The sequence below is a fragment of the Ovis aries genome, chromosome 20 (genome assembly GCF_016772045.2).
Source record: "Ovis aries strain OAR_USU_Benz2616 breed Rambouillet chromosome 20, ARS-UI_Ramb_v3.0, whole genome shotgun sequence".
In the NCBI taxonomy this organism is placed as follows: domain Eukaryota; kingdom Metazoa; phylum Chordata; class Mammalia; order Artiodactyla; family Bovidae; genus Ovis; species Ovis aries.
Window position 1 is genome coordinate 47,699,889 of NC_056073.1, and position 24,401 is coordinate 47,724,289.

Genomic DNA, 24,401 nt, shown 5'->3' on the forward strand with positions numbered 1-24,401 from the left:
TGCTCGAGTCCACGGCAGTCACTCTGCTCCCTGAAGCCTCTGCGCTGCTGGTTGGGCGGTTTGAGGGGCACAGGAGGGGACAAGCCTCATGCTGCTGGTCCCATTCTCCAAATTCCATAGCTCTGCCTGTTGGCTGTGGTTCAGTCGCTAAGTCATGCCTGACTCTTTGTGACCCAGTCGCCTGCAGCACACCAGGCTTCCCTATCTTTCACCATCTCCCAGAGTTTGCTCAAACTCATGTCCATTGAGTTGGTGATGCCACCCAACCATCTAAACCTCTGTGGTCCCCTTCTCCTTTTGCCTTCAATGTTCCCCAGCATCAGGGTCTTTTCCAAAGAGTCGGCTCTTCGCATCAGGTGGCCAAAATATCGGAGCTTCGGCTTTAGCATCTGTCCTTCCAGTGAATATTCAGGGTTGATTTCCTTTAGGATGGACTGGTTTGATCACAGTGGACAAGTCCACAAACCACGTATCTCAGCTGGTTGGATAAATAAACGGAAAAGGGGCAAGGTCAAGCCGTTGAATGAGAGCAGGAGGGAAGCTGGACTCTCATGTCAGCTCTGGTGGGTGCCAGCAGTCACTTGGGAAGCCTGAGTTTTGAAGCCAGTGACTAATTTCCCCTGCACTTGGAAGACTCTTCGGAAAGGTGTTAGCACATATTAACTTTATTATCATCATAACAGAGGTATTTGCTTTGGCGCTTAGGATGGAGTTTCTGAGCGTGGATGAAAATCTAGTCTCAGGCCAAATATTAGCAGACGGACCTCTGCTGCCTTTCAGAATTCTTCTGCAAATAAAACGAAATAAACAGATCTTGCGTCTGACTTCTTCCTTTAGGCTGGGTGGTCACTAGTTTTGCAAGCTTGTGCTCTGTTCGCCATACAGGCCTGGTTGTGCGTGGATCTGAAAGTCTGCCTTCTTATATGGCTGTGTTTTGATGGGGTGTTTTAATTTTCTTGTGTGATTCCTATGATAACATTCAAGGGTCATTGTGGATCCTTGGAAAAGGAAAAAAAAAAAAAGATGACGGGAAGGCTTCCGTGAGATGCCGTGGCTGGAAATCCGTTACCATGGCAACACAAAATTAATTTCCTCTTTTCTGTCCTTGACGTGCTGCGGTGTGCTCCTTTCCCCCTTGCCCCATCCTCTTTTCCTGCCTTTGAAGAGAAAGAAATGACTTACGAGGTGGTAAATGCATCCTAGCTAGTTGTTCTGTTATTTCCTGGTCTCTCCTTTTCCCCCACCTGTCAAATCTTATTACTGTGGAATAGCGTGGCAGAGCTCCCCAATGGGCCATTGTATTTCAAATAATAGCAGTTCTGCCCCCGTTCCAGTCTCCTTGGTCAGCATTTCACTGGGAATTGACTCACACAGCCAAAGACGGCTATGTGATCTGGATTTTCGTTTCTTCAGCATGGTTATGTAGAAAAGTAAAAGTGTGAAAGTTAGTCACTCAGCCATGTCCGACTCTTCATGACCCCATGGTCTGCGTAGCCTGCCAGGATCCTCTGTCCATATAATCCTCTAGGCAAGAATACTAGAGTGGGTAGCCATTCCCTTCTCCAGGAGATCTTCTTGATCCAGGGACTGAACCCGGGTCTTCCACGTTGCAGGAAGACTCTTAACCATCTGAGCCACCAGGGAAGCCTGGATACATAGACTGGGTGTTCAAAAATGCTTAAACATGGTTCCTAATTGCAGACACAACGAAACGCAATGAACACCGTCACAGTTACAAGCGGAGCGGCTGCCGCTTGTAACACTGAGGGCAAGGACGCCTCCGTCCCGCAGCCCACCTGGAAGCTGGGCGAACGCATTTTTGAGTGTGAAGGTAGGTTTTGGCTGCCAAGTTCAAAATTCCATATCCTTTATCTTGTTTACTTCTAACTGCAAAAGAAACGGGATTCTTTGGAACTCATTACTGACAGATAAAGGGTGTGAATCTGTACTCTCTTTTGGCCTCTGAATTCCATTCCCCAGGGATAACCGGAGCCTGACTTCCAAGAGCTTAGGAGGAGGTGGTTTTTTATGTTATAAACACTTGAGGCCAAAAAGAGATTAAAAAGCAATGAAGATGAACTTTCATTGAAAACACCTTGCCAAATGTCTCAAGGGAAGTAACGACCCATTTGAAGCTCTTATGATTGATCTTTTGCATCCCAAGAGCAGGTGGACGACAAACGCTAAACGCAGTTTTATTGCGTGTTACCGTGGGGGTATCACATACATTGAGCTCAGCTACTCAATCGTGTCCAACTCTGTGGCCCAATGGACTGGGGCCCACCAGGCTCCTCTGTCCATGAGATTTCCCAGGTAAGAATACTGAAGTGGGTTGCCATTTCCTCCTCCAGGGGATCCTCCCACTTCAGGGACCGAACCTGCATCTCTTGTGTCTCCTACATTGGCAGGCGGATTCTTTACGATTAGTGCCACCTGGGAAGAGCTGGGGGTATCACGGTGCCACATAAAATCTCACCATGAGAGTACAAGCAAACGTGAACTTGTCTCACCACGGACAGTGCACATTAGTGGCTGAGGGATGGGGAATGCAGCTCAACTCCGCGTTCATTTTACTGAGGACCTGATACACGGCCTTGGGGACACACAGGTGAACCCGAAAAGGCTTCCGCTTTCACCTGGAGTATAATGCTTCCATCACCTAGTTATGACATTACATGGCCAAAACATAAACTCAATAAAAGATACACGTGTACTCTGAATCTCTTATTTTATAGTCAACATAGAGTCACACGATCTTTTGTGTGCAAGCCGTGTCTGCCATACACTCACCCCACGTTACCTGGCCTGATCCCTTCGCAAGTTAAAGTCAGTCTTAGTGGTGGGGTTGCTATTCATAGCTTCAACTTCCACCACTACAGTCAAGACACAGACATGAAGAACCTTCCTCGTTCTGCACCTTGACAATCACTCCTGACCCCAGCTCCCCTTTCCCACCCCAGCAACCACAAATCACTGCTTCAGCAACATAATTCTGTCATCTTGAGAAAGTTACATATGTGGAACCATACAATATGTAAGTGTTCTTGTCATATATATATTAAGATATAAAAATATGTTCACATTTATTTTCAATCGAGTATAGTGGACTTACAATATTGTATTATATTAGTTTTCTGCATACATCATAGTGATTCAATATTTTTAGACATTATAAAATGATCAGCACATATGCAGCCTTTTAAGGTGGGATTTTTTCTTTCTCCAAGTGGCCCTGGAGACCCATTCAGATGGCTGTGTATCTCAGGAGCTGTTTTTTCTGCAGTGTGGATATTTCACAGCCTAGCTATGTACCTGTCCTTCATGTGGAAGGACATCTGTCCAGTTTGGGGCCATTACGAAGAAAGCTGTCATGATCTCTCACACACAGGTTTTTGTGTGAACATAGTCTGCATTTCTCTGGGATACATACCCAGGACTGAGGTTCCTGGGTTCTATGGAAAGCATACGTCCAGTTTTACAAGAAACAGCCTGTTTTCCAGAGTGGCTGTGCCTTTTACATTCCCTCCAGCATGGTAGGCAGGTTCTCCTGGGAGAAGCTTGTTCCCTGAGAGAAATCAGGAGAGGGGCTTGTGGTCAATATGGGGTCGACAACTTCTATGCCCACTCAGCCTTCCAGGTTCAGGCAAAACTCCCTCCCTGACATGAGGTGACTGTTCCCAGGAAGGTCGAATCCTGAGTGAGTTGGGAGTGCAGCAGTGGCTCATTGCTGTTAACGGGTGTCGGGGAGGGTGGCTTGGGTGGCCGGCCGCGATGGGGGTTTCCTTGCTCAGCCTCCCCTGTCTCCTTCCCATCGCTGTCTTCAAGACCCCCTAAGGCGGCTTTGGCCACACTCTATCACACGGAGGCCGGCAGAATTCTTAAGACTCATTTCTCCTGTGCTTCTAGTATGAGATCAATTTATTAAATATTTCTTCTCCCTCGAGTACTGCTCTCCCCCACTTGCTAAGAAATTGTCCACTGCTGCCTCCAATCCCCGAGCCGAGCCACACGACGAAACATCAATTTACACTTTCCCTGAGAAGCAAGACTGCTGACGGAGCTGATGGTCTGTCTCAGTCTGATGGGCTGTCATAACAAAATCCCACAGGCTGGGTGGCTGAAATGGCAAACAAATGCTTATTTCTCAAAGTTCTGGGGGCTGGGAGTCCAAGGTCAGGACGCCAGCCGATTTGGTGCCTGGTGGGAGCCCTCTTCCGGGTTTGCAGACTTCTCCGTGTGTCCTCACCCAGCAGAGGCAGAGAGAGCATCCACTCTGCTCTCTTCCTCTTAGAAGGACACTAATCCCATCATGGGTCCCCACTCTCCTGACCTCATCTAACCCGAGTTACCGCCAAATACCATCACCTTACGGGCTCCCTCAGTCGCACAGTGATAAAGAATCCACCTGCCAGTGCGGAAGACATGGGTGGGGAAGATCCTCTGGAGGAAGAAATGGCAGCCCACTCCAGTATTCTTGCCTGGGAGAATCCCACGGACAGACGAGCCTGGCAGGCTACAGTCCATGGGGTTGCAGAGAGGCAGACACGACTGAGAACACACACACCCCCATCACATCGGGGTCTAGAGCCTCAGCATATGAATTCTGAGGAGACACGTTCAGTACATAACTCGTGTAAAGACCTTCCTCTTCACGGTTAGCATTCAGCAAAGGGGACGGAGAGTGACACTGTTTCTGAGCCCGGCCACCCTGATTTAGAATGAGCATGAGTGTCCCACAACGGCCCTGGAGTGAGGAAGGAAGTGTTCAAGGGGGACCACAGGCTCATCCTTTATCTGAGAATTAGAGACACAGTATCTCCAGCGTCTCCGGGACATGCAGCTGACTCTTCCTAAAGAGACCGTGGAGCTTCCCTGAGGAGGTGTCTGATGTTGTTCAGTCGCTCAGTCGTGTCCTGCTCTCAGCGACCCCATGGGCTGCTGCACACCAGGCTTCCCTGTCCCTCACTATCTCCCTGAGTTTGCTCAGATTCATGCCCATTGAGTCAGTGATGCTGTCTAAACATCTCATCCTCTGCCATCCCCTTCTCCTGCCTGCAGTCTTTCCCAGCATCAGGGTCTTTTCTAAAGAGTCAGTTCTTCACATGAGGAGGCCAAAGTATTGGAGCTTCAACTTCAGCATCAGTCCTTCCAATCATTCAGGGTTGATTTCCCTTAGGATTGATTGATTTGACCTCCTTGCTGCCCAAAGGACTCTCAAAAATCTTCTCCTGACAAGGTGGAGAGGTTACCTAACAGGAGTTTCTACCAGGATGTCTTGAACTGATCAGGGAAACAAAATTCCTCATTCTTAGAACTATAAACCACTTTCCCCCGCTGCATCTCTCACTTTATGCGATGAAGCCAGAAGGAGTCTGCTGGACATTCCAGCTCTGCACTAGAGCTCTCCCTGATGGGAAAGAGGGAGAAGTTTCTCGTCTGCAGGGCATGGACCACCCAGGAGTAGGATCTTGCGGCATGAATGACCCAGGTCTGCAAGCACTCACTGCCAGATGCCAGAGGAGAGAAGAACCAGCTGCCTTTGGTTTGGACCCTCTGCCAGCAAAATAAATTCTTAATTGAAAAGAGGAATCATTTCTCTGCTTCCTGGACCAACACAATCCTATTATATTTTCCTCCTGTTTAGAGGATTAAAAATACTTTTGCTAAAAATATGAAAAGAATTCTGTTGGAAGATGGCAAACTGAAATGAAAAATAAGATGGGAAAGCTGACTTCAGACTGATAAATGAGAGCCGTGCACCTGCTGAGTAACCACAGCCTTCTTACTCCCACTGGGCTGCACACAAGTTCAGGGCCGCCCGTGAGCTGATCAAAGTAAAGCTTCAGGCAGGCCTGACTCAACACCTTACCCGTCTCCTTCACGCCATCGCTGGAACCATTTGGATATCGTTCAGCCTTTTCTTGCCATCTGCTCGTGTGTTTTCAGAACATAGTATTTAAAAACCGTTACTGTATGGAAACATTACCCAACAAAACTGGCGAAACCAGAGAAATGCTGCTACCTTTGCCCAGCCTTAAGGCTCGGAAAAACGGAAAGAAAAGTCCTGGGCTAGAAAGTTTTTTCTGAGAAAAGGAGACATAAATAATAGATGCTCACAATAGTTTGTAACTGTGAAAACCTGGAAGCAACCTAAATATCTATTGGAAGGAGAACGTATATAATTGTGGTCTGTGCACAAATGATATGTTCTACAGCCGTGAAAGTGAATTCACCACAGCTGCACATACTGGCTACCTCTTGGAATAATGCAATACATTGATTTCAAAATAAACTGCTGCTTCACTGTCATTAATTCCATACATTTTAGGCGAGACGTTTCTATGCTGTCATGCGGCATGCCTGCAATACTATTTGGTATCCTCCCTTCAGACCCTTAGACGCTGTATTTGCTGTGCTGGTGACGGCCTTCAGCACCACGGTGAACAGAAGCGGTGGTGGTGGGCACTCTCATTTGCCCGGTTCTTGGTTTTAAAGAGAATGCTTCCAACGTTTCACCATTCAATGGGATGCTCACTGTAGATCACTATTTTAGGTGCATTTCTTTAAAGAACAGGGAGCTGATTTTCATAATGCAAACTGGCAGACCCTCAAAAAATTAAAAATAGAACTACCATATGATTTAGCAATTCTGCTTCTGGGAGTACATCCAAAGGAAACACAAACGCTAACTGGGAAAAGCGATCTGTTCCACCCTGTTCATAGCAGCATCACTTACAATAGTCCAGACATGGAGACATCTTAAATGTCCACTGGTGGATGGAGGGATAAACAAGTTGTGATTATATATATATATATATATATATATATATATATATATATATAAAATCAGCCATTAAAAACTGTGAGATAATGTTTGTTGTTTTAAGCTGCTAAATTTTAGGGTAATTTATTATGCAACAATAGGAAACAAATGCATTCTTATTTCACATTAGATATTTTTATCATCCTTACATTCATTGCTTATTTAAATTTATCAATTCTTTAGCCCCAGCCCATCTTGCAATTCAGAACTCATTTCTGGGATCATTTTACTTCTTTCTGAAGTGTCCCTTAGAAAGTTTCACTACTGAGAGTTTTTTAGTGGCAAACTCTAGATTTTGTTTGTCCAAAAAGTCTTTAATTCCCTCTTGTTTTGGCATGGTAGTTACCTAAATACAGAAGTCAAGGTTGATTGCTGTTTTCTCTTCTGAGTATACTGATGTTGCCATATTAAAATCTGCTATCACTCTAAATAAAATTTCTTGCTATGTGATTTTTCTTTCTCCTTACACCAATAATTTTTTTTTCCTTTGTTAACTTGTGATTTTATTCCAGTGGGTCTACTTGCGGTATTCTTTTTATGAATCCCACATGGAATCTGCGTGCAGTGAATTTGGTGGTCTAGGTCTTTCATTAATTCTAGAAAATTCCAGTATTTTTCTTCAGAAATTGCCTTTTTCCTATTTTTCTATTTTGTTTTGTAGCTAAAGCTTCTATCTCTTTATTTCTCTGTGATGCATTTTGAATAATATCTCCAGCTCTTTTGTCCAGTTCATTAGTTCTCTCTAAGTTAGCAACACACGGGATCTTTGTTGCGACAAGCAGGATTCTCTCTCTCTCTTTTTTTAAGTTACGGCAGGTGACTCATAGCTGTGGCCTTCAGGACCTAGTTCCCTGACCAGAGATCAGACCTGCACTGGCATCACAGAATCTTAGCCACGGGACCACCAGGGAAGATCCCGCTCTCCAAGCAATTTTTAAATCTGTGTTCTAACCTAGCCATGAGGCTTTTTATTTCAACAGTTAAATACTTCAAGGGCTTCTGTTTGATTCTTTTTAAAATCTTTCAGATTTTTTTTGACGTTTGTTTTTTCCTCTCTCTTGTTTTAGATTCTCTTTCACTTCTTTAAACGAATCACGTGTTCTCTCTTCTACAGTCTGTATCTCACATTTTCCAAATCTGATGTATTCAGGGGTAGAATTCTGCGTTTTGTTTTTCTGCTGCCTTTCCCTTATGGTGGTTTATTTCCTTGTGGTTTTACATTTTGGATTGAAAGCCGAAGCTTCAGAAATCGCGTGAAAGTTAAATTGAGAGAAGGTGTTCCTCTGGAGCAAACGGACGTGTTCTTCTGCCAACGTGTCTCAGGTATTCCCAGGTAAGGCCCACTTTAATGTGATTTCTAGATTTTGGATTTCCTGGATCATGAAGGGACTATACACTTGAGCCTCAAAACTGTGTTGATATCAGGTCTGGAACTCCTTGTTCTCGAAGAAGAGTTATTTCCTCCAGAGGCCACACAGAGTCTGAAAACTTTCTTTTTTTCTCATCACTGTTTATTGGGGCTATCACTCTTGGCAGGTCTTGGCTTCACGATGGGATCAATTCCCACTTTGCACAGCACAGGCTGTGGTTACCAGACGCACACACAGCTGCTGAAGCCGTGTTCTGGCTCGTGGAGACCGACACAGGGCCTGAGCCAGACACAACCTCGGCGCCCTCTTTCCGCTCTGCGTCTGTGCTTTCTCTCCGTTTTGGCTCCCAGAGAGCTCCCGTTCTTTCAGGCAAGCTCAGCTGTGTATGTAGAAAGATCTGCGCCACATTTTACCCACAGATTTTATAGCAAGACAGTTTTCCATCCTGTGGAGGCCGCAGCGTGCCCGTTCCAGGATGCGCTGGTCATTTTTTATGGGCTATCTTGGTCTCTCTCACCAGTGTCCCATTTATGGATGCTTTTGTGTATGGGAGGGGTTTCAGTGCACAAGGACACTGTAGCAGACCATTTATTCTCTCCAAAGTCTTCCTGAAAATTCCATGGCTCTGCCTGAGGGCTTTCTCTGGGTGTGGGAGGGAGTTTGCTCTGTACACAGTCAAGCCAGACGCGCTGGAGAAGCGACGTGCCCTGAGCCACCACGGCACACAGCAGCTGCAAGAACAACCCTCCAGCTCACTCTCCCTTCAGATCTGACCACCCCGAGGCACGTCTCACGGGTCTCCCCGGAGCCCCAGAAGGACTGGGCTTCAGCTGCCCGCAGTGGCCACCTGGATCGGCTTCCTTTTCTTCCCTGACTCACTTCTTCACTCTCTTTTGGTTCTTCCAAGAATCATTTCTCAAATAAATTTGCACTTGACTCCTTGTGTCACTGGTCATTTCTCAGGAAACCCTATAACTTAAACCTGCTCCTCTAATTTGTAGAGACTATTGACGCCATATATGGTGCTAAATGTGGACTCAAAGATAAAAGCAAAGAAACAGTTTTATCTTCAGAGTCCTTCAGATTCAGGCCTCCTGCTTTCTTGCCTTTTTTAATAGAAATACACATTTTAGTGATGACTGTAGGTAGCAAGAAACAATTCAACAGATTTGGATCAAAATCTAACTAGCAATGTCAGGTGCTGGGGTGCTAATGGAAATAGCATGACCTGGACACGCTTGAACACTCAACTCTTGGGCTAGCAAGAACACTCCAAATTGAGTAAGTGGATTTCTTACCTTGGGGGCTTTGCACTAGGGGTGAAGGATCTGCCTGCCAATGCAGGAGACGCAAGAAACGTGGGTCTAATCCCTAGGTTGGGAAGATCCCCCAGAGGAGGAAATGACAACCCACTTCCATATTCTTGCCTGGGAAACCCCACAGACAGATGAGCCTGGCGGGCTATAGTCCACAGAGTTGCGAAAGAGTCGGACGTGCCTGAGCACACACACACATGCCTAACTTACATATTTGTAATTCTTGGGGATTCCCGTGGTGATATCACTTAGCCATAGAGGATAGTGATGGTAAAACTGGACAGTAAGATGCTTTTGTTTTTGAGATGTTCTGCATCCAGGAAGGGGAGGCCTTCAGGACTAGGTATCCAAAAAATAAAAATAAATAAATAAATAAAAAGGTGTGACCAGACTAACATCTCCTCTCTCTATAGCAGAGGCTGTAAATTGCTAGGGCCTGATTTACCCCTAGCTTTCAGAACTGTTTCGTTGCCCTTCACAATGTTAAAGAACACTTAGGCTAGTTGCCATGTTCATAAATCAGGAGGCTGTGCTTCTAGATTAGGAGATTTTCTTTCAAAAAAGGAGAAGGTTGGATGTCTTAGGTTTCCAAATCCCTCCTGGCAATCAAAAGGAGTGGAACAGTAGTTTCCTTCTTGAGATGAGAAGCTCTATTCCTCGCAACTTTTATTGTGTGTTACAACTGACCCCCTTCCTTCACAACCTGCCTTTTCCATGAAGGTGTTTGAACATCTGACTTGGGCTCTGGAGCAGGTGAGAGGCAAGGCGATGACGAGTCAGGCAGGAAGGGAACAGTGGTCTCCGCTCTCTGGCTTCTCCCTCACTGCCTTCCTGAAGGTCTGCTCCCCCAGGAAGGCGGCGTCCCTGAGACCCTGGGAATCAGCAGCATTTGCACAGGTGCCTCCTGCTCCTTGTTTTGGCAATTGGCTCTAAAACCTCAGACACGACTGGACACGATACTTGCTGCTCAACCGCTGCTTCAAATAAACCAAGAGTCACTGGCAATGCTCTGTTCTCCTCGGGGATTTTTTTTGAAATGTGCATATTCACCTTCACAAGAATTGCTCTTTCGTTTAGTTAAAACCGAAGCTAACTGTGAGGCAGAAAAGCTGTGCACCCTGGAAGAGGATCTTCCTGTCCACTCTCCATCTGGCTTGGATTCCAGCAGCTCTGTGCCGGTCAGACTGGAATTTAGATGCCAGAGAACCAGGGCTCCAGTGCTGTGTTTCCAGAATAGGCACCATCCAGGATCTAGACCTGAGCCTGCGGATCCGGGGGGAGGCAGGTGGGACTTGGGCATTTTCCTTGATGGCAGAAGCTGGCTGCTCTCAGCAAGCTTTTGTACACATGGAGAAGGGACCAGAGGAAGCCGGCTGCTGGCATCAAGCTGTGGGGCTTCAGGGGTCCGAGTGACCTGTCCTGTTTTCATCATTGTCCTCTGGGATGGTCATCTGTTTCCTAAGTACTGCTAGAACCCTTGATGGGGCTCATGCCACAGAAGGCGGCAGCTTTCCTCCTAAACAAGCTTTGCCTTCACTGTTCTGTGGAACCATGTCACTTCTATGTACAGTTGGCCGTGCTAGAACGTTTATGGAACTAAATGGTCCTCTCAGTTTTGTCAAATGAGCCCGCTTAGGTCTTGCAGACACAGAGGGTCTTATTTTGCCCCGGCCTGGCAGGAAGGGATGTGGGCACATCGCTTTCAGAGAAGGCCTGCCTAGAAAGAGGATCGGGGGTGTGAGTAGGAAGGAGAGGGTCTGGCCACAGTCTAGGTGGCATCCTTGATCTGAGATCGGGTGCGTTCACACCGTGGTGTTCATGCAGGAGACAGGAGGCAGGGCTGCCCGGAAGGGCCCAGGGACGGAGCGGCGGCCACGCTACTCTGTGGCTAGTGGTTGGGACACGCTGCTTCCCTGGCTCCGAGTTTCCTGTTCTGGATGAGGAGACACTTGGAATGAAGCCCTGGGGTCCTGTCTGGCCAGAACATTTCCCAGTTCTCTAAGAGGTCTCCTGTCTGCCCCATCGCCTGCTGGGGGCGTGGAGGTGGGGGTGGAAGGATGCTGACCCCTCCCTACATGCCTGCAGAGCACCAGGCTTGGGGAGAAATAGGTCATCATGGACAGACCCTGGCTGCCAGGCTCCTTTCAAGGCCAAGTAACATCCAGGACCACAGTAGATGGCCACAAGGGCCCCGTCAGGGACGGATGCCTCAGCCGAACCTGGCAGCTGCTCTAGGAACCCCGCCCAGGCTGGAGCGAGCTCCTTCCACTCCGCCTGCAGCTACACAGCCTCTGGAGACCGCAGTCGGGGAGAGCAAGTCCTCTGTGCTGGCCTTGGAGCTGCAAAACCACTGCTAGCCGATGAGGAGGGTGGGTGGCTGTAATACCATCTCTGACCCGGAGGGGGCAGATGGGCGGGGGCCACCAGGGACTTGCTTCCTTCTGCGGACTGGGGTGACACCAGGCAGATGCTGGGACCAGGAAGAAAGGCAGTGCCCGCTGTGTGGGGCTCCTGAAGATGACATCCCTGGGGATTCTGTCTTTCAGAGTCACTTCGCAGGCCTGTCTGGGTGAGGCAACCTGAGCAAGGACGAGAAGGAAGCTGCATCACATCACAGACACTGGATGGGCATGAAGCCTTGTTCTTAGTTCTTTGGGGATCCAGAACGTTTCCACCAGTTTGGATAGGCTAGAGAGAACCGCGGGATTTGTTTCTATCTTTGTAAGTAGGTAGGAGTGAAGACAAAGCATCATGAATAAGCCAGGGAAAAAATATATGAAAAAATATATAACGTGTATAAATATATATATGAACACAAGGGCTTGGAAAAAATTAGAACAGAAGGATTGATCAGTTTAAGTGGTCTTATATAAAAATTGGATTGAAAGCTGGATGAGAGTCAAACCAGCATCAGCAAACACAAGGTAAAAAGATAACCCAGTGCTATGTTCTAAGAGAATAAGTTTGCTAAATATGTTAAGGTGATCCTCAGCTGTGCAGAAGATAAAATCCATCGTGGCTGCTAAATGACCCCCTCACTGTATTTCTGACATTAGGGTGGTGGGTGTATGTTTCCAGCGATGCTGACAGGCCAGGTCGATGCATAATGATGCTACGGTGACTTCACAATGACCCAGAGAAACACACATCAGCGGCTGAAAAGCAGCAGGACGCAGGGAACCCTGAGACAGGAAGGGGCTGAAAGGTCTTCAGGATGTAATAGGTCAAGTTCAAGTGCAGAGACGTCAACTTGCTGGCCAGCCACCAGGCCCAGAATCAATTGATTGGTAACGTAAAACCTTTGTCCTGGCTAGTCTGAATGATAGGCTTTATGTTTGGTCTGGAACATACCCTAGGAAAATACTGACCTAGGTATTGCTATAATTGGGCTTCCCTCGTGGCTCAGATGGTAAAGAATCTACCTGCAATGCGGGGGACCTGGGTTCGATCCCTGGGTGGTGAAGATCCCCTGGAGAAGAGATTGGCTACCCATTCCAGTATTCAAGCCTGGAGAATTCCATGGATGGGGAGCCTGGCGGGCTTACAGTCCATGGGGTCGCAAAGAGTTGGACATAACTGAGTGACTAACACTTTTACACTTTTATTGCTATAACTCCAAAAAAAGTAAGAATACAAGGAAGAATAAATATCAGTGTAGAGATGATTAAGTAAAATGCACAGTAGAGATGGTTGGATGGCATCACGGACTCAATAGACATGAGTTTGAGGAAGCTCTGGGAGATGGTGAAGGACAGGGAAGCTAGGTGTGCTGTAGTCCACAGGGTTGCAAAGAGCTGGACATGACTGAGCGACTGAACAACTAATAGCTTGACACTAGTTTAAGAAAAGGGTCCTAGTAAGTGAACAATCACTGTGATAACCTGCGCTTGTCTGATTTTGAAGATTTTAAAGCATTTAAGGAAATCTGTTGTATTTGTTTACCTGCTTAAGACAATTCTATTAGTAAGTTTGCGACCCAAGGATGTATGCCTGTGATAAAACCAATTTTTTAAATCTACAAAGCTTTGGTTTATTAATTATGCAAATAGAGTTTAATTGTTTAAAGGGATACTTTAATAGAACATGGTGGCGGCTTAGTTGCTACAACTGTGTGGAACTCTTGTGACCTCAAGCACTGTGGCCAGGCTCCTCTCTCCATGGAATTCTCCAGGCAAGAATACTGGAGTGGGTTGCCATTTCCTTCTCTAGGGGATCTTCCTGACCCAGGGATCAAACCCTCATCTCTTTCACTGCAGGTGGATTCTTTATTGACTGAACCACCAGGAAAACCTCTTAATAGAATTGAACACTAAAAGACACAGAGGCCCCCCGAATAGAAAGGCCCCAGCTATGGGAAAGGATGCTAAGGGCGAACCTGATCGCGCGTCTCCAGATTTCTCCTGGGGCTCACACAACGCCCATCCGGCCAGAGGAGAGACACCAGGCCTTACTCAGGGGAGTCGGCTAACCTCACTGTGGTCCCCCGGCAGCCGGGTGAACCCGCATTGACCTCACTGTGCTCCCGGCAGCAGGGTTAAGCCCCCCCCCCCTCCGGAGGCTTGGATTTCTCTTGTGAAACCTATATGCAGGTCAGGAAGCAACAGTTAGAACTAGACATGGAACAACAGACTGGTTCCAAATAGGAAAAGGAGTACGTCAAGGCTGTATATTGTCACCCTGCTTATTGAACTTAGATGCAGAGTACATCATGAGAAATGCTGGGCTGGAAGAAGCACAAGCTAGAATCAAGATTGCCGGGAGAAATATCAATCACCTCAGATATGCAGATGACACCACCCTTATGACAGAAAGTGAAGAGGAACTAAAAAGCCTCTTGATGAAAGTGAAAGTGGAGAGTGAAAAAGTTGGCTGAAAGCTCAACATTCAGAAAATGAAGATCATGGCATCCAGTCCCATCACTTCATGGGGACCAGTGGAAACAGTGGAAACAGTGTCAGACATTATTTTTCTGGGCTTCAAAATCACTGCAGATGGTGACTGCAACCATGAAATTAAAAGACGCTTACTCTTTGGAAGGAAAGTTATGACCAACCTAGATAGCATATTGAAAAGCAGAGACATTACTTTGCCAACAAAGGTCCGTCTAGTCAAGGCTACGGTTTTTCCAGTGGTCATGTATGGATGTGAGAGTTGGACTATGAAGAAAGCTGAGTGCCGAAGAATTGATGCTTTTGAACTGTGGTGTTGGAGAAGACTCTTGAGAGTCCCTGGGACTGCAAGGAGATGCAACCAGTCCATTCTGAAGGAGATTCGTCCTGGGTGCTCTTTGGAAGGAATGATGCTAAAGCTAAAATTCCAGTACTTTGGCCACCTGATGCAAAGAGTTGACTCATTGGAAAAGACTCTGATGCTGGGAGGGACTGGGGGCAGGAGGAGAAGAGGATGACAGAGGATGAGATGGCTGGATGGCATCACCGACTCGGTAGATGTGAGTTTCAGTGAACTCTGGGAGTTGGTGATGGACAGGGAGGCCTGGTGTGCTGCAATTCATGGGGTCACAAACAGTCAGCCATGACTAAGCGACTGAACTGAACTGAACTGGAGTCTTGGAAGCAGCGCCTTATGGGCCCCGGATCTTTTTCTTCCTCCTCCCGGCCATTGGCTGGTTACCGCCACTGCCGCCCCCCGCCCCCCAACCCTCCGGCCTGGTTCTGTTCCAGAGATGGAGAAGCTCGGTGGAGGAAACTGGCGCAGACTCTCAAGAAGACGCCGAGGCACAGTTCAGCCTTGTTGAGTCCCTTGCAAGGAGGCAGGTCCCTCACAATGCCAGCTTGCCCTTTGCCTGCTGCGCAGGAATGACCCCCGTGGCTGCACCCAGATCCCAGATGGACACACTTGGTCCCTGGAAGACTGCAGAGGGCTCCCGAGATGCTCACTCAGCTACTCTACATCCTAGAGGGAAGTCCTGGAGCATCACGAGGCTTCCCAGAGAAAGAACCAACACCCAGCCAGATGGCACACAGTTCCTGGGCAGGTGGCCCTTTTCTTTCAGCTAACCTCCTCTCCCGAACCATTGTTTGGGGTTGAGGTCTGGAGGGGAGCACCTGTTCCCCACCAGTGTGCACGTCTCTTACTTTTTCTGATCCTCCTCTTTGCTTGGTTGATGTCCAGGCATGTTAACTGACACACTAGGATCTACACTCAAGGCTGTGGTCAGAAAATACAGCTGCTCTCCAACTCTTACCAAAACCCCATCACAGCAGTAACAGCAGCAATGGCCCACAGTGACATTTTCGGATGGAATGAGTCCTGGACCACATGCAACTCACTCATTCCTATGGGCACCCAGCTTCCCCTCGAGCACCCCAGACCTGCAAGTGCACTCTCAGAGAAGGTTGCACTGCAGCCCTTTGCAAAATCATTCCCAGCTGCATTTTGGTGATGAGCCCTTGGTCCACACTGAGGGGCGCTAGGCGTGAGTCACTGTGGCTTTGCCTGTGGAAATGCTGTCCAGGGTAACATCTATGCTAGGGAGAAGTTCCTCACGGCTTATCCCAGGGTCAAGAAAAGCTGGATATCTCCTTAAAAACTGGTTTGATTTTGTAAACGGTGTAACGTTAGTTGCTCATTCGTATCCAGCTCCTTGCAACCCCATGGACTGTAGCCTTCCAGACTCTTCTGTCCATGGGATTTCCCAGGCAAGAATACTGGAGTGGGTTGCCATTCCATTCTCCTGGGGATCTTTCTGACCTAGGGATTGAACCCAGGTCTCCCATATTGCAGGCAGATTCTTGACTGTCTGAACCACCAGGGAAGTCCCAACTTCTAGGAAGCTTGTAGTCAAATATATCCCTAGTGGCTGTGAAGTATCTCTCAAGTCACCAGCAGCAAAGATTTATTGAGCGCTTAGTATATGCTCAACACATTTCACTTGATTCTCACACAGCCCTGAGATGCTGATAAGATTCTTGTCCCCAGTGCAGTGGGCTGGAGAATGGTTCCCAAAGATCCATGTCTCCGTCCCCAGGGTCTGTGAGTGTTCCCTCAGGTGGCACAGAAGACTGTGCAGAAGTGACGAAGCTAAGGATCCTGAGACTGAGATCATCCTAATCTCAGGGGGCCTCCCAAGAGGGAGGCTGAGGGAGACAGGACACGGAAGAAGGAAGGGATGTGACCACAGAGGCCAGGCGCTGTGCTGCTGGCTTTGGAAATGCAGGAAGGGGCTGTGAGCCAGGGATGCAGACGCTGGAAGAGGCGAGGAAAGTCTCCTTCCCTGGGGAGTTTGAGGGAGGGTCTCCTTGGACCCAGCAAAACTGACTTTGGACTCCTGGCCTCCAAAACTCTTCAGGATTTAAGAATCCTTTAAAGTCGCTAAGCGTCAAGTGGTATCTTGTTACCACCACCGCAAGAAACTCACACACCCTCGACTATCACCAAGAGGAAACAGGATTGCCCAGGGGCTGGAGTGAGGTTTGCAGGCCCCAGACCCCAAGCTCTTAGGCCTCACGCGGCCTCCCCTATTGTAAGTTTCCCGACATCCCTGCCCCCACGTGCTGGCTTCATGATTCCCCTCCCGGCTCTGCTTCCCCCAATCTCTAGTTCATCTTCTCATCACCTGCACTCTCGTGACCCACCTCCGTCTTTCTGTGACAGAAGCAGATATAACCGCACTGGTGGACGTTTGGGCAGGTATGCGAGGTGGGGCCCCTGGGTTTTTTCTAGCCCTGGAAACTGCCCTAGGATTTAACAGAAGAAAGGCCCCCGACTGCTTTAATTCCCCCTTTCGCTTTTGTAAAGACTGTCACCCCCTTCTCTGTGGCAGCACCACCATTTGGATGGAGCAGGACTTCTGCTTTTTTAGACACTTCTGCTCACTTCCTGGTCTAAGCCTGGCGCCCAGTAACTGCTTGTGAAGTTCCTTCTTTCACCTTGAGGATTTTTATATTGTTCAGAACAGTTTCTAGCCTATGATCTCCCCTTCCCACTGAGATTATAAAACGGGCAGAGAAGGGGGAAAGGAAGCGCTAAACCCGGAAAACAGCGAATCCTGGATTGCTGATTCTACCACATCCATGGATGATCGTGATGTGAACACACCTGTACCGGGATTCCAGGAGCCCCCTGTGCCCAAGGCCGTCTAAAGCCCAGGCCTGGATCCAGCATCACAGCACACAGTCTTTACGTGCCTCACTGGTGGGGCGCCTTGAGAGGCTGTCCTGCAGCAAATGCAGTAGCTGAGGGGGCATCTCCATCAGGGAGGGCGTGCAGCCATTCGGTCCCCCACAGCTCGATGGCTGGCAAGATGGGAGGGAGACCCATCTCTGGAGGAGCTCCCAGGACACCACTTTCGTCTCTGCTGACCCCAGTGTACACCAAAGCCTCCCTCTGACATTAAGGATGTTGAAATGATGCTAATGTAGGCTCCCAGCAATTCCTTCCTGGATTATTGATATTTTTTTCTTTTGCTGCACCATGCATCATAGAGGATCTTAGTTCCCAGACCAGAGATTGAACCTATGCCCTCTGTGTGGAGTCCTGCACCAAGGTCACAGGACAAACATCTCTGGAACTGACCGAACCCACAGCAACTGCTACCATGAGCCTCCGGCCAGTGGCCAGTTCCCTGACTCCATATTAGGTAAAATTTCTACCCTGTTAGTCACCTTATAGCATCTTAACCCATCACCTAATGCCACCCTCCCAGTAGGAATTTTTTCTCTTTTAGAGGCTATAAACATTGGCTACTAGCTCTTGAAAGGGTTGGCTCTCCCTGGAGCCAGCCCGCTGTTCTAAGAGTGTCTCCCACTTTAATAAACTTTATTCTCCTTTCATCCTGCCTGGAGATTCTTTTCCATCCCCCGCACAGGTCATGACCTGTTGGTGATCACGACACATACCTGTATCTGTCCTAGAAAGAGACTTGTTACACGGTGTAGGCTCGTGTGATGATGGAGCCTGAGATGTTCAGAGTCTGCCGTCTGTGAGCCGGAGCCCCAGGAAGGCCAGTGGTGTGGACCGAAGGCCTGAGACCCGGGGTGGGGGCACTGCAGGTGGGAGATGGGCACCCCAGCCTCACAGTCAGGCAGAGAGTGAGTGCTCCCTGCCCCGCCTTTGTGCGGACGTCCAGCCTCACAGGTTGGGAGCTGCCTGCCCGCACCAGGACCATCTGCTTTTCTCAGTCCACCATGCCAGCGCTCATCTCCTCTGGAAACATCTTAGAGACACCCTGGACATGATGTTTAACCAGCCATCTGGGCATCGCAGGCCCTGATCACACTGACACATTAAAGTCACCCATCACCCCTGGACTCTGCCCACCCTTCCCATCTAATCGCTCACCCTTCCCTGTGTCCCAGCCCTTCCCCAGCCCCCGAGGCTAAACCTGCTCCCCAGCCTTCACTCACATGGTCCTCGGCCTAAATGCTCCTTCCCGCTCCTACCCCTACGCCATTTGCCTTCTGACAACATTCTAGACGCCAGTTGACTCAGAGTGGGCCTGGAATCAATGCATTTTAACTCCACAGGTATTTACTTAATGCCTGGTGGCCTCAGAAAAGTTATCTAATGTTGCTCACCCTCAGTCTGTTGCTGTTTCACTGCTCATCGTATCTGGCGCAGGGTTTCATCCCTGGTCCTGGGAGATCCCCCAGAGGAGGGGATGGCAGCCCACTGTAGTATTCTCAGGCTTCCCTGGTGGCTCAGATGGTAAAGAATCTGCCTGCAGTGCGGGAGACCTGGGTTCGATCCCTGGGTTGGAAGATCCCCCGGAGGAGGGCATGGCGACCCCCTCCTGTGTTCTTGTCTAGAGAATCCCATGGACATAGGAGCCTGGCGGGCTACAGTCCATGGGGTGGCAAAGAGTCAGACACAACTGAAGTGACTTAGCATGCACCCTCAGTTTACACATCTGTAAATAAAAATAACGCTTAGAAAGTACTTAGTGTGACACCTAACACATGTACCCTTTATGAACATGAGATGCTGTAATCACTATTCTCATCATCCTACATGGTTGAACTCAAGCTTGAGGACAGGTTCCCTGGTGGCTTAGACTCGGCCTCACCCTCTCCAGCCATCATCACATCCCCGGTGCAGGACACCGTCTCTAGTCCAGCCCTTCCCACGGGGCGTTTACCCTGTTGCTTGGCTCCTCCTCCTGCCGCTCTTGGACCAGAACTGTGTCTCCCCCGTTCCTTCCACTGAGTGCTTAGAGCAAGGCTGTGACCAGCACTCACTGACTCCACCGAGCACCTGCCCCTTCAGAGGGAGGGGTGCTCCCCAGGCAGCAGTGACACGGTCCCTTTCCCTGGAGCATCTGCTCCTGGCAGCGGTGGGAAAGGTGGTTGCCAGGCTTGGACACAGGCTGCAGGCTGGTGTGAGGGGTGGACCAGCCACCGTTTATGGGAGGGTGAACTGGAAAAACAAATCCCGAGTGGTGCATTCATCTCAACTTTTGCTTCCCATCCTGCCCTGAAAATGAACAGATGCCAGCAGAAAGCATCCCATCCCCAAGGGAAGAGCAAGAGGAAGGCGATGAACACTTCCAGCACCCAGACTTTCCTTCTCTTCCACAGTAAACAAAATTTGCGTGTGCGTGTGTGTGTGTGTGTGTGCGTGCATGTGTGTGTGTATTTCAGTCTTCTATGTTCCCTCTTTTTAAAAGAGTCACGTCTGCACATCTGTGAGGCAGCTCCTTGGGTGCCAGTCGTAGGGCCCAGCTTCTGCTCAGTGTAACATTGATGCCCCTCCTCGGCATATTGTGGGGCCAGCTTGGATACTTAAAGGGCATCTGCTTTCCACCGCCTGTAGTCTGAGCAGCATTTTGCCCCCTGTCTACCGCCAAGACGTCATGTTTCACAAGGTCACGACGTCGTGAGCCAGTCCCTCTCCTCTTCATTCAACATGCGATCCTGAGACTGGTCTGGACCCTCTGTCCATGGACTTCTCCAGGCAAAAAGACTGGAGTGGGCAGCCACCTCTCTTCTCTGACCCAGAATCGAACCCAGGTCTTCCGCATTGCAGGCAGATCTTCTTTCCCTTCTGATCTAGAGTCACTGTGCTTTTCCGGCCCTCTGGTCATGTTCTCCAGCTCTCTCCCGCCAGACCGCTTCTCCTGCCCAGGGCTTCCCATGGTCCACACCTACCCATTCATTCGCTGTCTCCCTGCCCTTCCTCCACTCCCATAAAGTGCTCAAGCATCTTAATGTGTGGGCCTTGCCTTCCCTGTAAACAGAAACCGACGTTCAGAAAGCACTTACCGCAGCTCTGGTAGAGCACTTGCAGATTCCCGTTCCTGCAGGCCGTGTGCGTGGGCCAGGCCTCCCCATCAGCTCTCCGGGGAGACAGCAGAGTCCAGATGAGGAGGGCAGCTGCGAACCCTTTCATGGCGCGGAGATCCTGTGTGTGACCTGCACGATAACAGGGCCCAATAAACAGCGCCGTCCATGTGCTTCCTCCCCCCTTATCAAGCGGTGACATGATCAGTTTCACTTCTTCTATTTTATGCCCCTGGGGAACCACTGTGAGAAGCAAAAGGCAGTTGGCAGTAATTTAGCCTCTAAGCGGTGTCCAACTGGTTGAGACCCCAGGAACTTGGATAACCCACCAGGTTCCTCTGTCCATGGGATTCTCCAGGCAAGAATACTGGAGTGGGTTGCCATTTCCTTCTCCAGGGGATCCTCCCCACCTAGGGATCGAACCTCGGTCTCCTGCATTGCAGGCAGTGTTCAGATTCTTTACTGAGTCACCAGGGAAGTCCAAAGGCCTCTAGCAGTGGCCTTTGAATGCGGTTCCCTGAACCTTTGGAGCTTGAATCAACAGGCGAGGCTAGTCTAGGTCTGGGGTGGGTGATGTTTGACTTTCTGTTCTCAAAGAGAAGGGGCAGCAAGTAACACGTGACCTTTTGGCTGGGCCTGTACCAGGCTGCCGTCTATGGGGTAGCACAGAGTCAGACACGACTGAAGTGACTTAGCAGCAGCAGCAGCAGCAAACCGCCCTCCTTGAAGCCCCGCCCTCCTTGAAGCCCCGCCCTCCCCACAGCCCTCCCTTCCTTATAAGCGGCCCCTCTGTGCAGCCTTGCCCAGAGTACAGACCCACCCTCCCTGGAACCCCGCCCCCAGGTAGAGCAGTGAACTCAGGAGAGAGAAGCCACTGGCCTCTATGTGTTTTCCATCACTGGCCTACTGTCCCAAGGGGGCTCTGATGTGGGTTATGGACCGGGGGTCTGGCCTTCGGGGGCTGCAGAAGGACCTCTGAGGTCTGCAATGAGGCTCTTGCCCTGTTGGCACTTCGCTCTGGCTTCCACTCCGGGATTCGGACTTCAGCTGGGGGAGCAGGGCTGTGTCCTTGGGGGCAGCTGCTGCGGTCTCTGGAGAGGAGATGCAGGCAAGAGCCCTGAGAATTGAGCTGGGTTCTGTTTCTGGGCTCAGCTTAGTGGGAAGGACGGGGAGAGGAGGAGAAGTCAGGGCTTCCCTAGGAAGCCAGGGGCCTGATGGTTCGGGTCAGCAGCAGGGTTACCGATGTCACCTCCCGCTTCTTATTCAAAGCCGAGAGTCTCTCTCCCTGTCCCCCATCCTCCGTCGTCCTGCATTGTGACAGTGAAGCTTCTCACCCCTGGTCCCCAGCCCAACCCCAGCTCCTCCTTAGCTTAAGGGGACCAGAGTCAGGGCTGGGGCCAGCAGATTGTAGAAGCTGCAGAGAACACTATTTCCCCTGGGAGGAAAAGCATTTCTCTGAGCACATGGAGTAAATTGACTATTTCTCCTGATGGCTCAAAGAAGAATTAAAGTAACTTCAAAACTTCTTTTTTCGCAGTAAGTGGAACTTAATTACCAGTGAAATAAGTTGACTTAATTGAAGGATATTTTGGATTTCTTGGGATATGAAAGGGTGTGGTCGTTTGGGGACTGTTTTTGTTGTTGTTGTTGTTTGTTTTTTAGGTTCAATGATGTTGGTTTTCAACAGAGATGTTCAAAGTAGGATTCCTAGACCACAGCATCAGCTTGTTAGAAATGTAAATTCTTCCACTGCAGGCTGAGAACCCGCTGAATCGGAAACTCCTGGGCGGGGCCGGCACTGTGTCTTAATAAGCCCATCAGGCGGGTCTGACACCCGTTCAAATTGAAGAACCACTGGCTTTTTGTGAAACCCAAGGGGAAATCTGAGCCCCAGAGGAGAGGAGCGGGGTGGGTGGGGGGGTAAACTTCTACACTCTGCAGGGTGTCCGGGTGGGCAGGAGGGCGGCGCGCTGTGAAGAGTTGAGGTGAGAGCATAAGGCGAGAGCTGTGGGCCCTGGGAGCCTGCGACCAGCAGTGACTCCAGGACAGGGACGTGGAGCCTTTCTCTAGGGACTGCTGAGGGCTCCTCTTTGAGAGGGCTCTGAACAGTCAGGGTAAAGAGCAGCTGAGGCCACGCCCCTCCACCCCTGAGAGCAGCCCCACCCACCAGGTGGAAGACCAGGAGAGGCCTGCAGGAGAGATGCCCCATGAGCAGCCCCAAGAGGGAGGCCAGCTCATCTGAGGACTGGGCTGCAGACTTTCGTAAATCAAAAGGACCTTGCCATGAAAAGAGTCATCATTCAGAGGCTGTTTTGACATCTAGGGGCTTTCCAGGTGGCGCAGTGGTAGAGAATCGGCCTGCCAACGCAGGAAACGCAGATTCAATCCCTGGGTCGGGAAGATCCCCTGGAGAAGGACAAGGCAACCCGCTCCAATACTCTTGCCTGGGAAATCCCATGGACAGAGGAGCCTGATGGGCTACCGTCCACGGGGTTGCAAAGAATTGGACACGACTGAGAGACTAAGCGCACACCGTGGCATCTAGAAATATTCAGTATGGACTGTTGAGAGGCTCTGGAGGTGGGGTGGGTCTGGAGCAGTGGTTCTAGGACTTAGGAGGGGGTCAGCCTCACTTGGAGGGCTCCTTCACACCAAGTTCCCAGTCCTAGAGGTCTGCAGTGGGGCTGAGGGCTTGCGTTTCTGACAAGCCCAGGGGAGGTCATCGCTGCTGGTCTGGGGACCACAGTGTGAGAAGCTCTGCTCTAGACCAGAGGACTTGGTCTATTGCAGAGTGTACAATTTGTTTAAAAACTCATCTAAGTTCTTAATAAAATGTTCTGTGCTAAATGATAGGCAACATTTTGTGTAAAACGGAGCACATCTGTAAAAGGATGAGGAGTAGCCAGCCACTTGCTCTAAGGAGTCCTGCTGCCCAAGAACTAGGGCTTGCCTGAAGTCATCAGCTACAGCTTGCCTGGTCCAGTCAAAGCAGAGCGTGTTGAGTCCTTTAACCAGAAGCTTCATGAAGGCAGCCAAAAAATTCCCTGAGAAGGTCCTGCTCCTCAGTATATTAAAATAATTATATATTAATTATAAAATAAAATTAGGGTCAGTTTGTATCCTTATTTGAAAGACGATTGTGGGCCTGTGGTTAAGTCGCTTCAATCCCGTCTGACTCTTTGCGACCCTATAGGCTGTAGCCCTCCAGGCTCCTCTGTCCATGGGATTCTCCAGCCCGGAATACTGGAGTGGGCTGCCATTTCCTTCTCTAGGGGATCTTTCCAACCCAGGGATCGAACCCATGTCTGTCTCCTGTACTGGGTGTGGGTTCTTTTCCACTATTACCTCCCGGGAAGCCCCGAGAGATGGTTCAGTTCAGTTCAATTCAGTTGCTCAGTCGTGACTGACTCTGCGACGCCATGGACTGCAGCACGCCAGGCCTCCCTGTCCATCACCAGCTCCTGGAGCTTACTCAAACTCATGTCCATCAAGTTGGTGATGCCATCCAAGCATCTCATCCTCTGTCCTTATGTGTATGTAACTATGTTACATGTATGTATTGTTGTGTGCATGTAAATAGTTACGTGCATGTAAATAGTATGTGTATGTAAATAGTGACTGAATATATCCTCAAGCTCTGGTGTTGACTTCGAGG

General features: G+C 49.4%; 1 protein-coding gene across 2 annotated transcripts in view; it reads right to left on the minus strand.

Annotated features, from left to right (window-relative positions):
* Positions 1 to 20,907, minus strand: part of LY86 (lymphocyte antigen 86) — a 41,095-nt gene extending 20,188 nt beyond the window's left edge. For both annotated transcript variants that reach the window (XM_060403793.1, XM_012101335.5), the window contains exon 1: positions 20,729 to 20,907. In XM_060403793.1, coding sequence (XP_060259776.1) covers positions 20,729 to 20,855 — 127 coding nt within the window. In that variant the 5' untranslated portion in view covers positions 20,856 to 20,907. The remainder of the gene's footprint in view (positions 1 to 20,728) is intronic.
* Between the last annotated feature and the right edge of the window lie 3,494 nt (positions 20,908 to 24,401).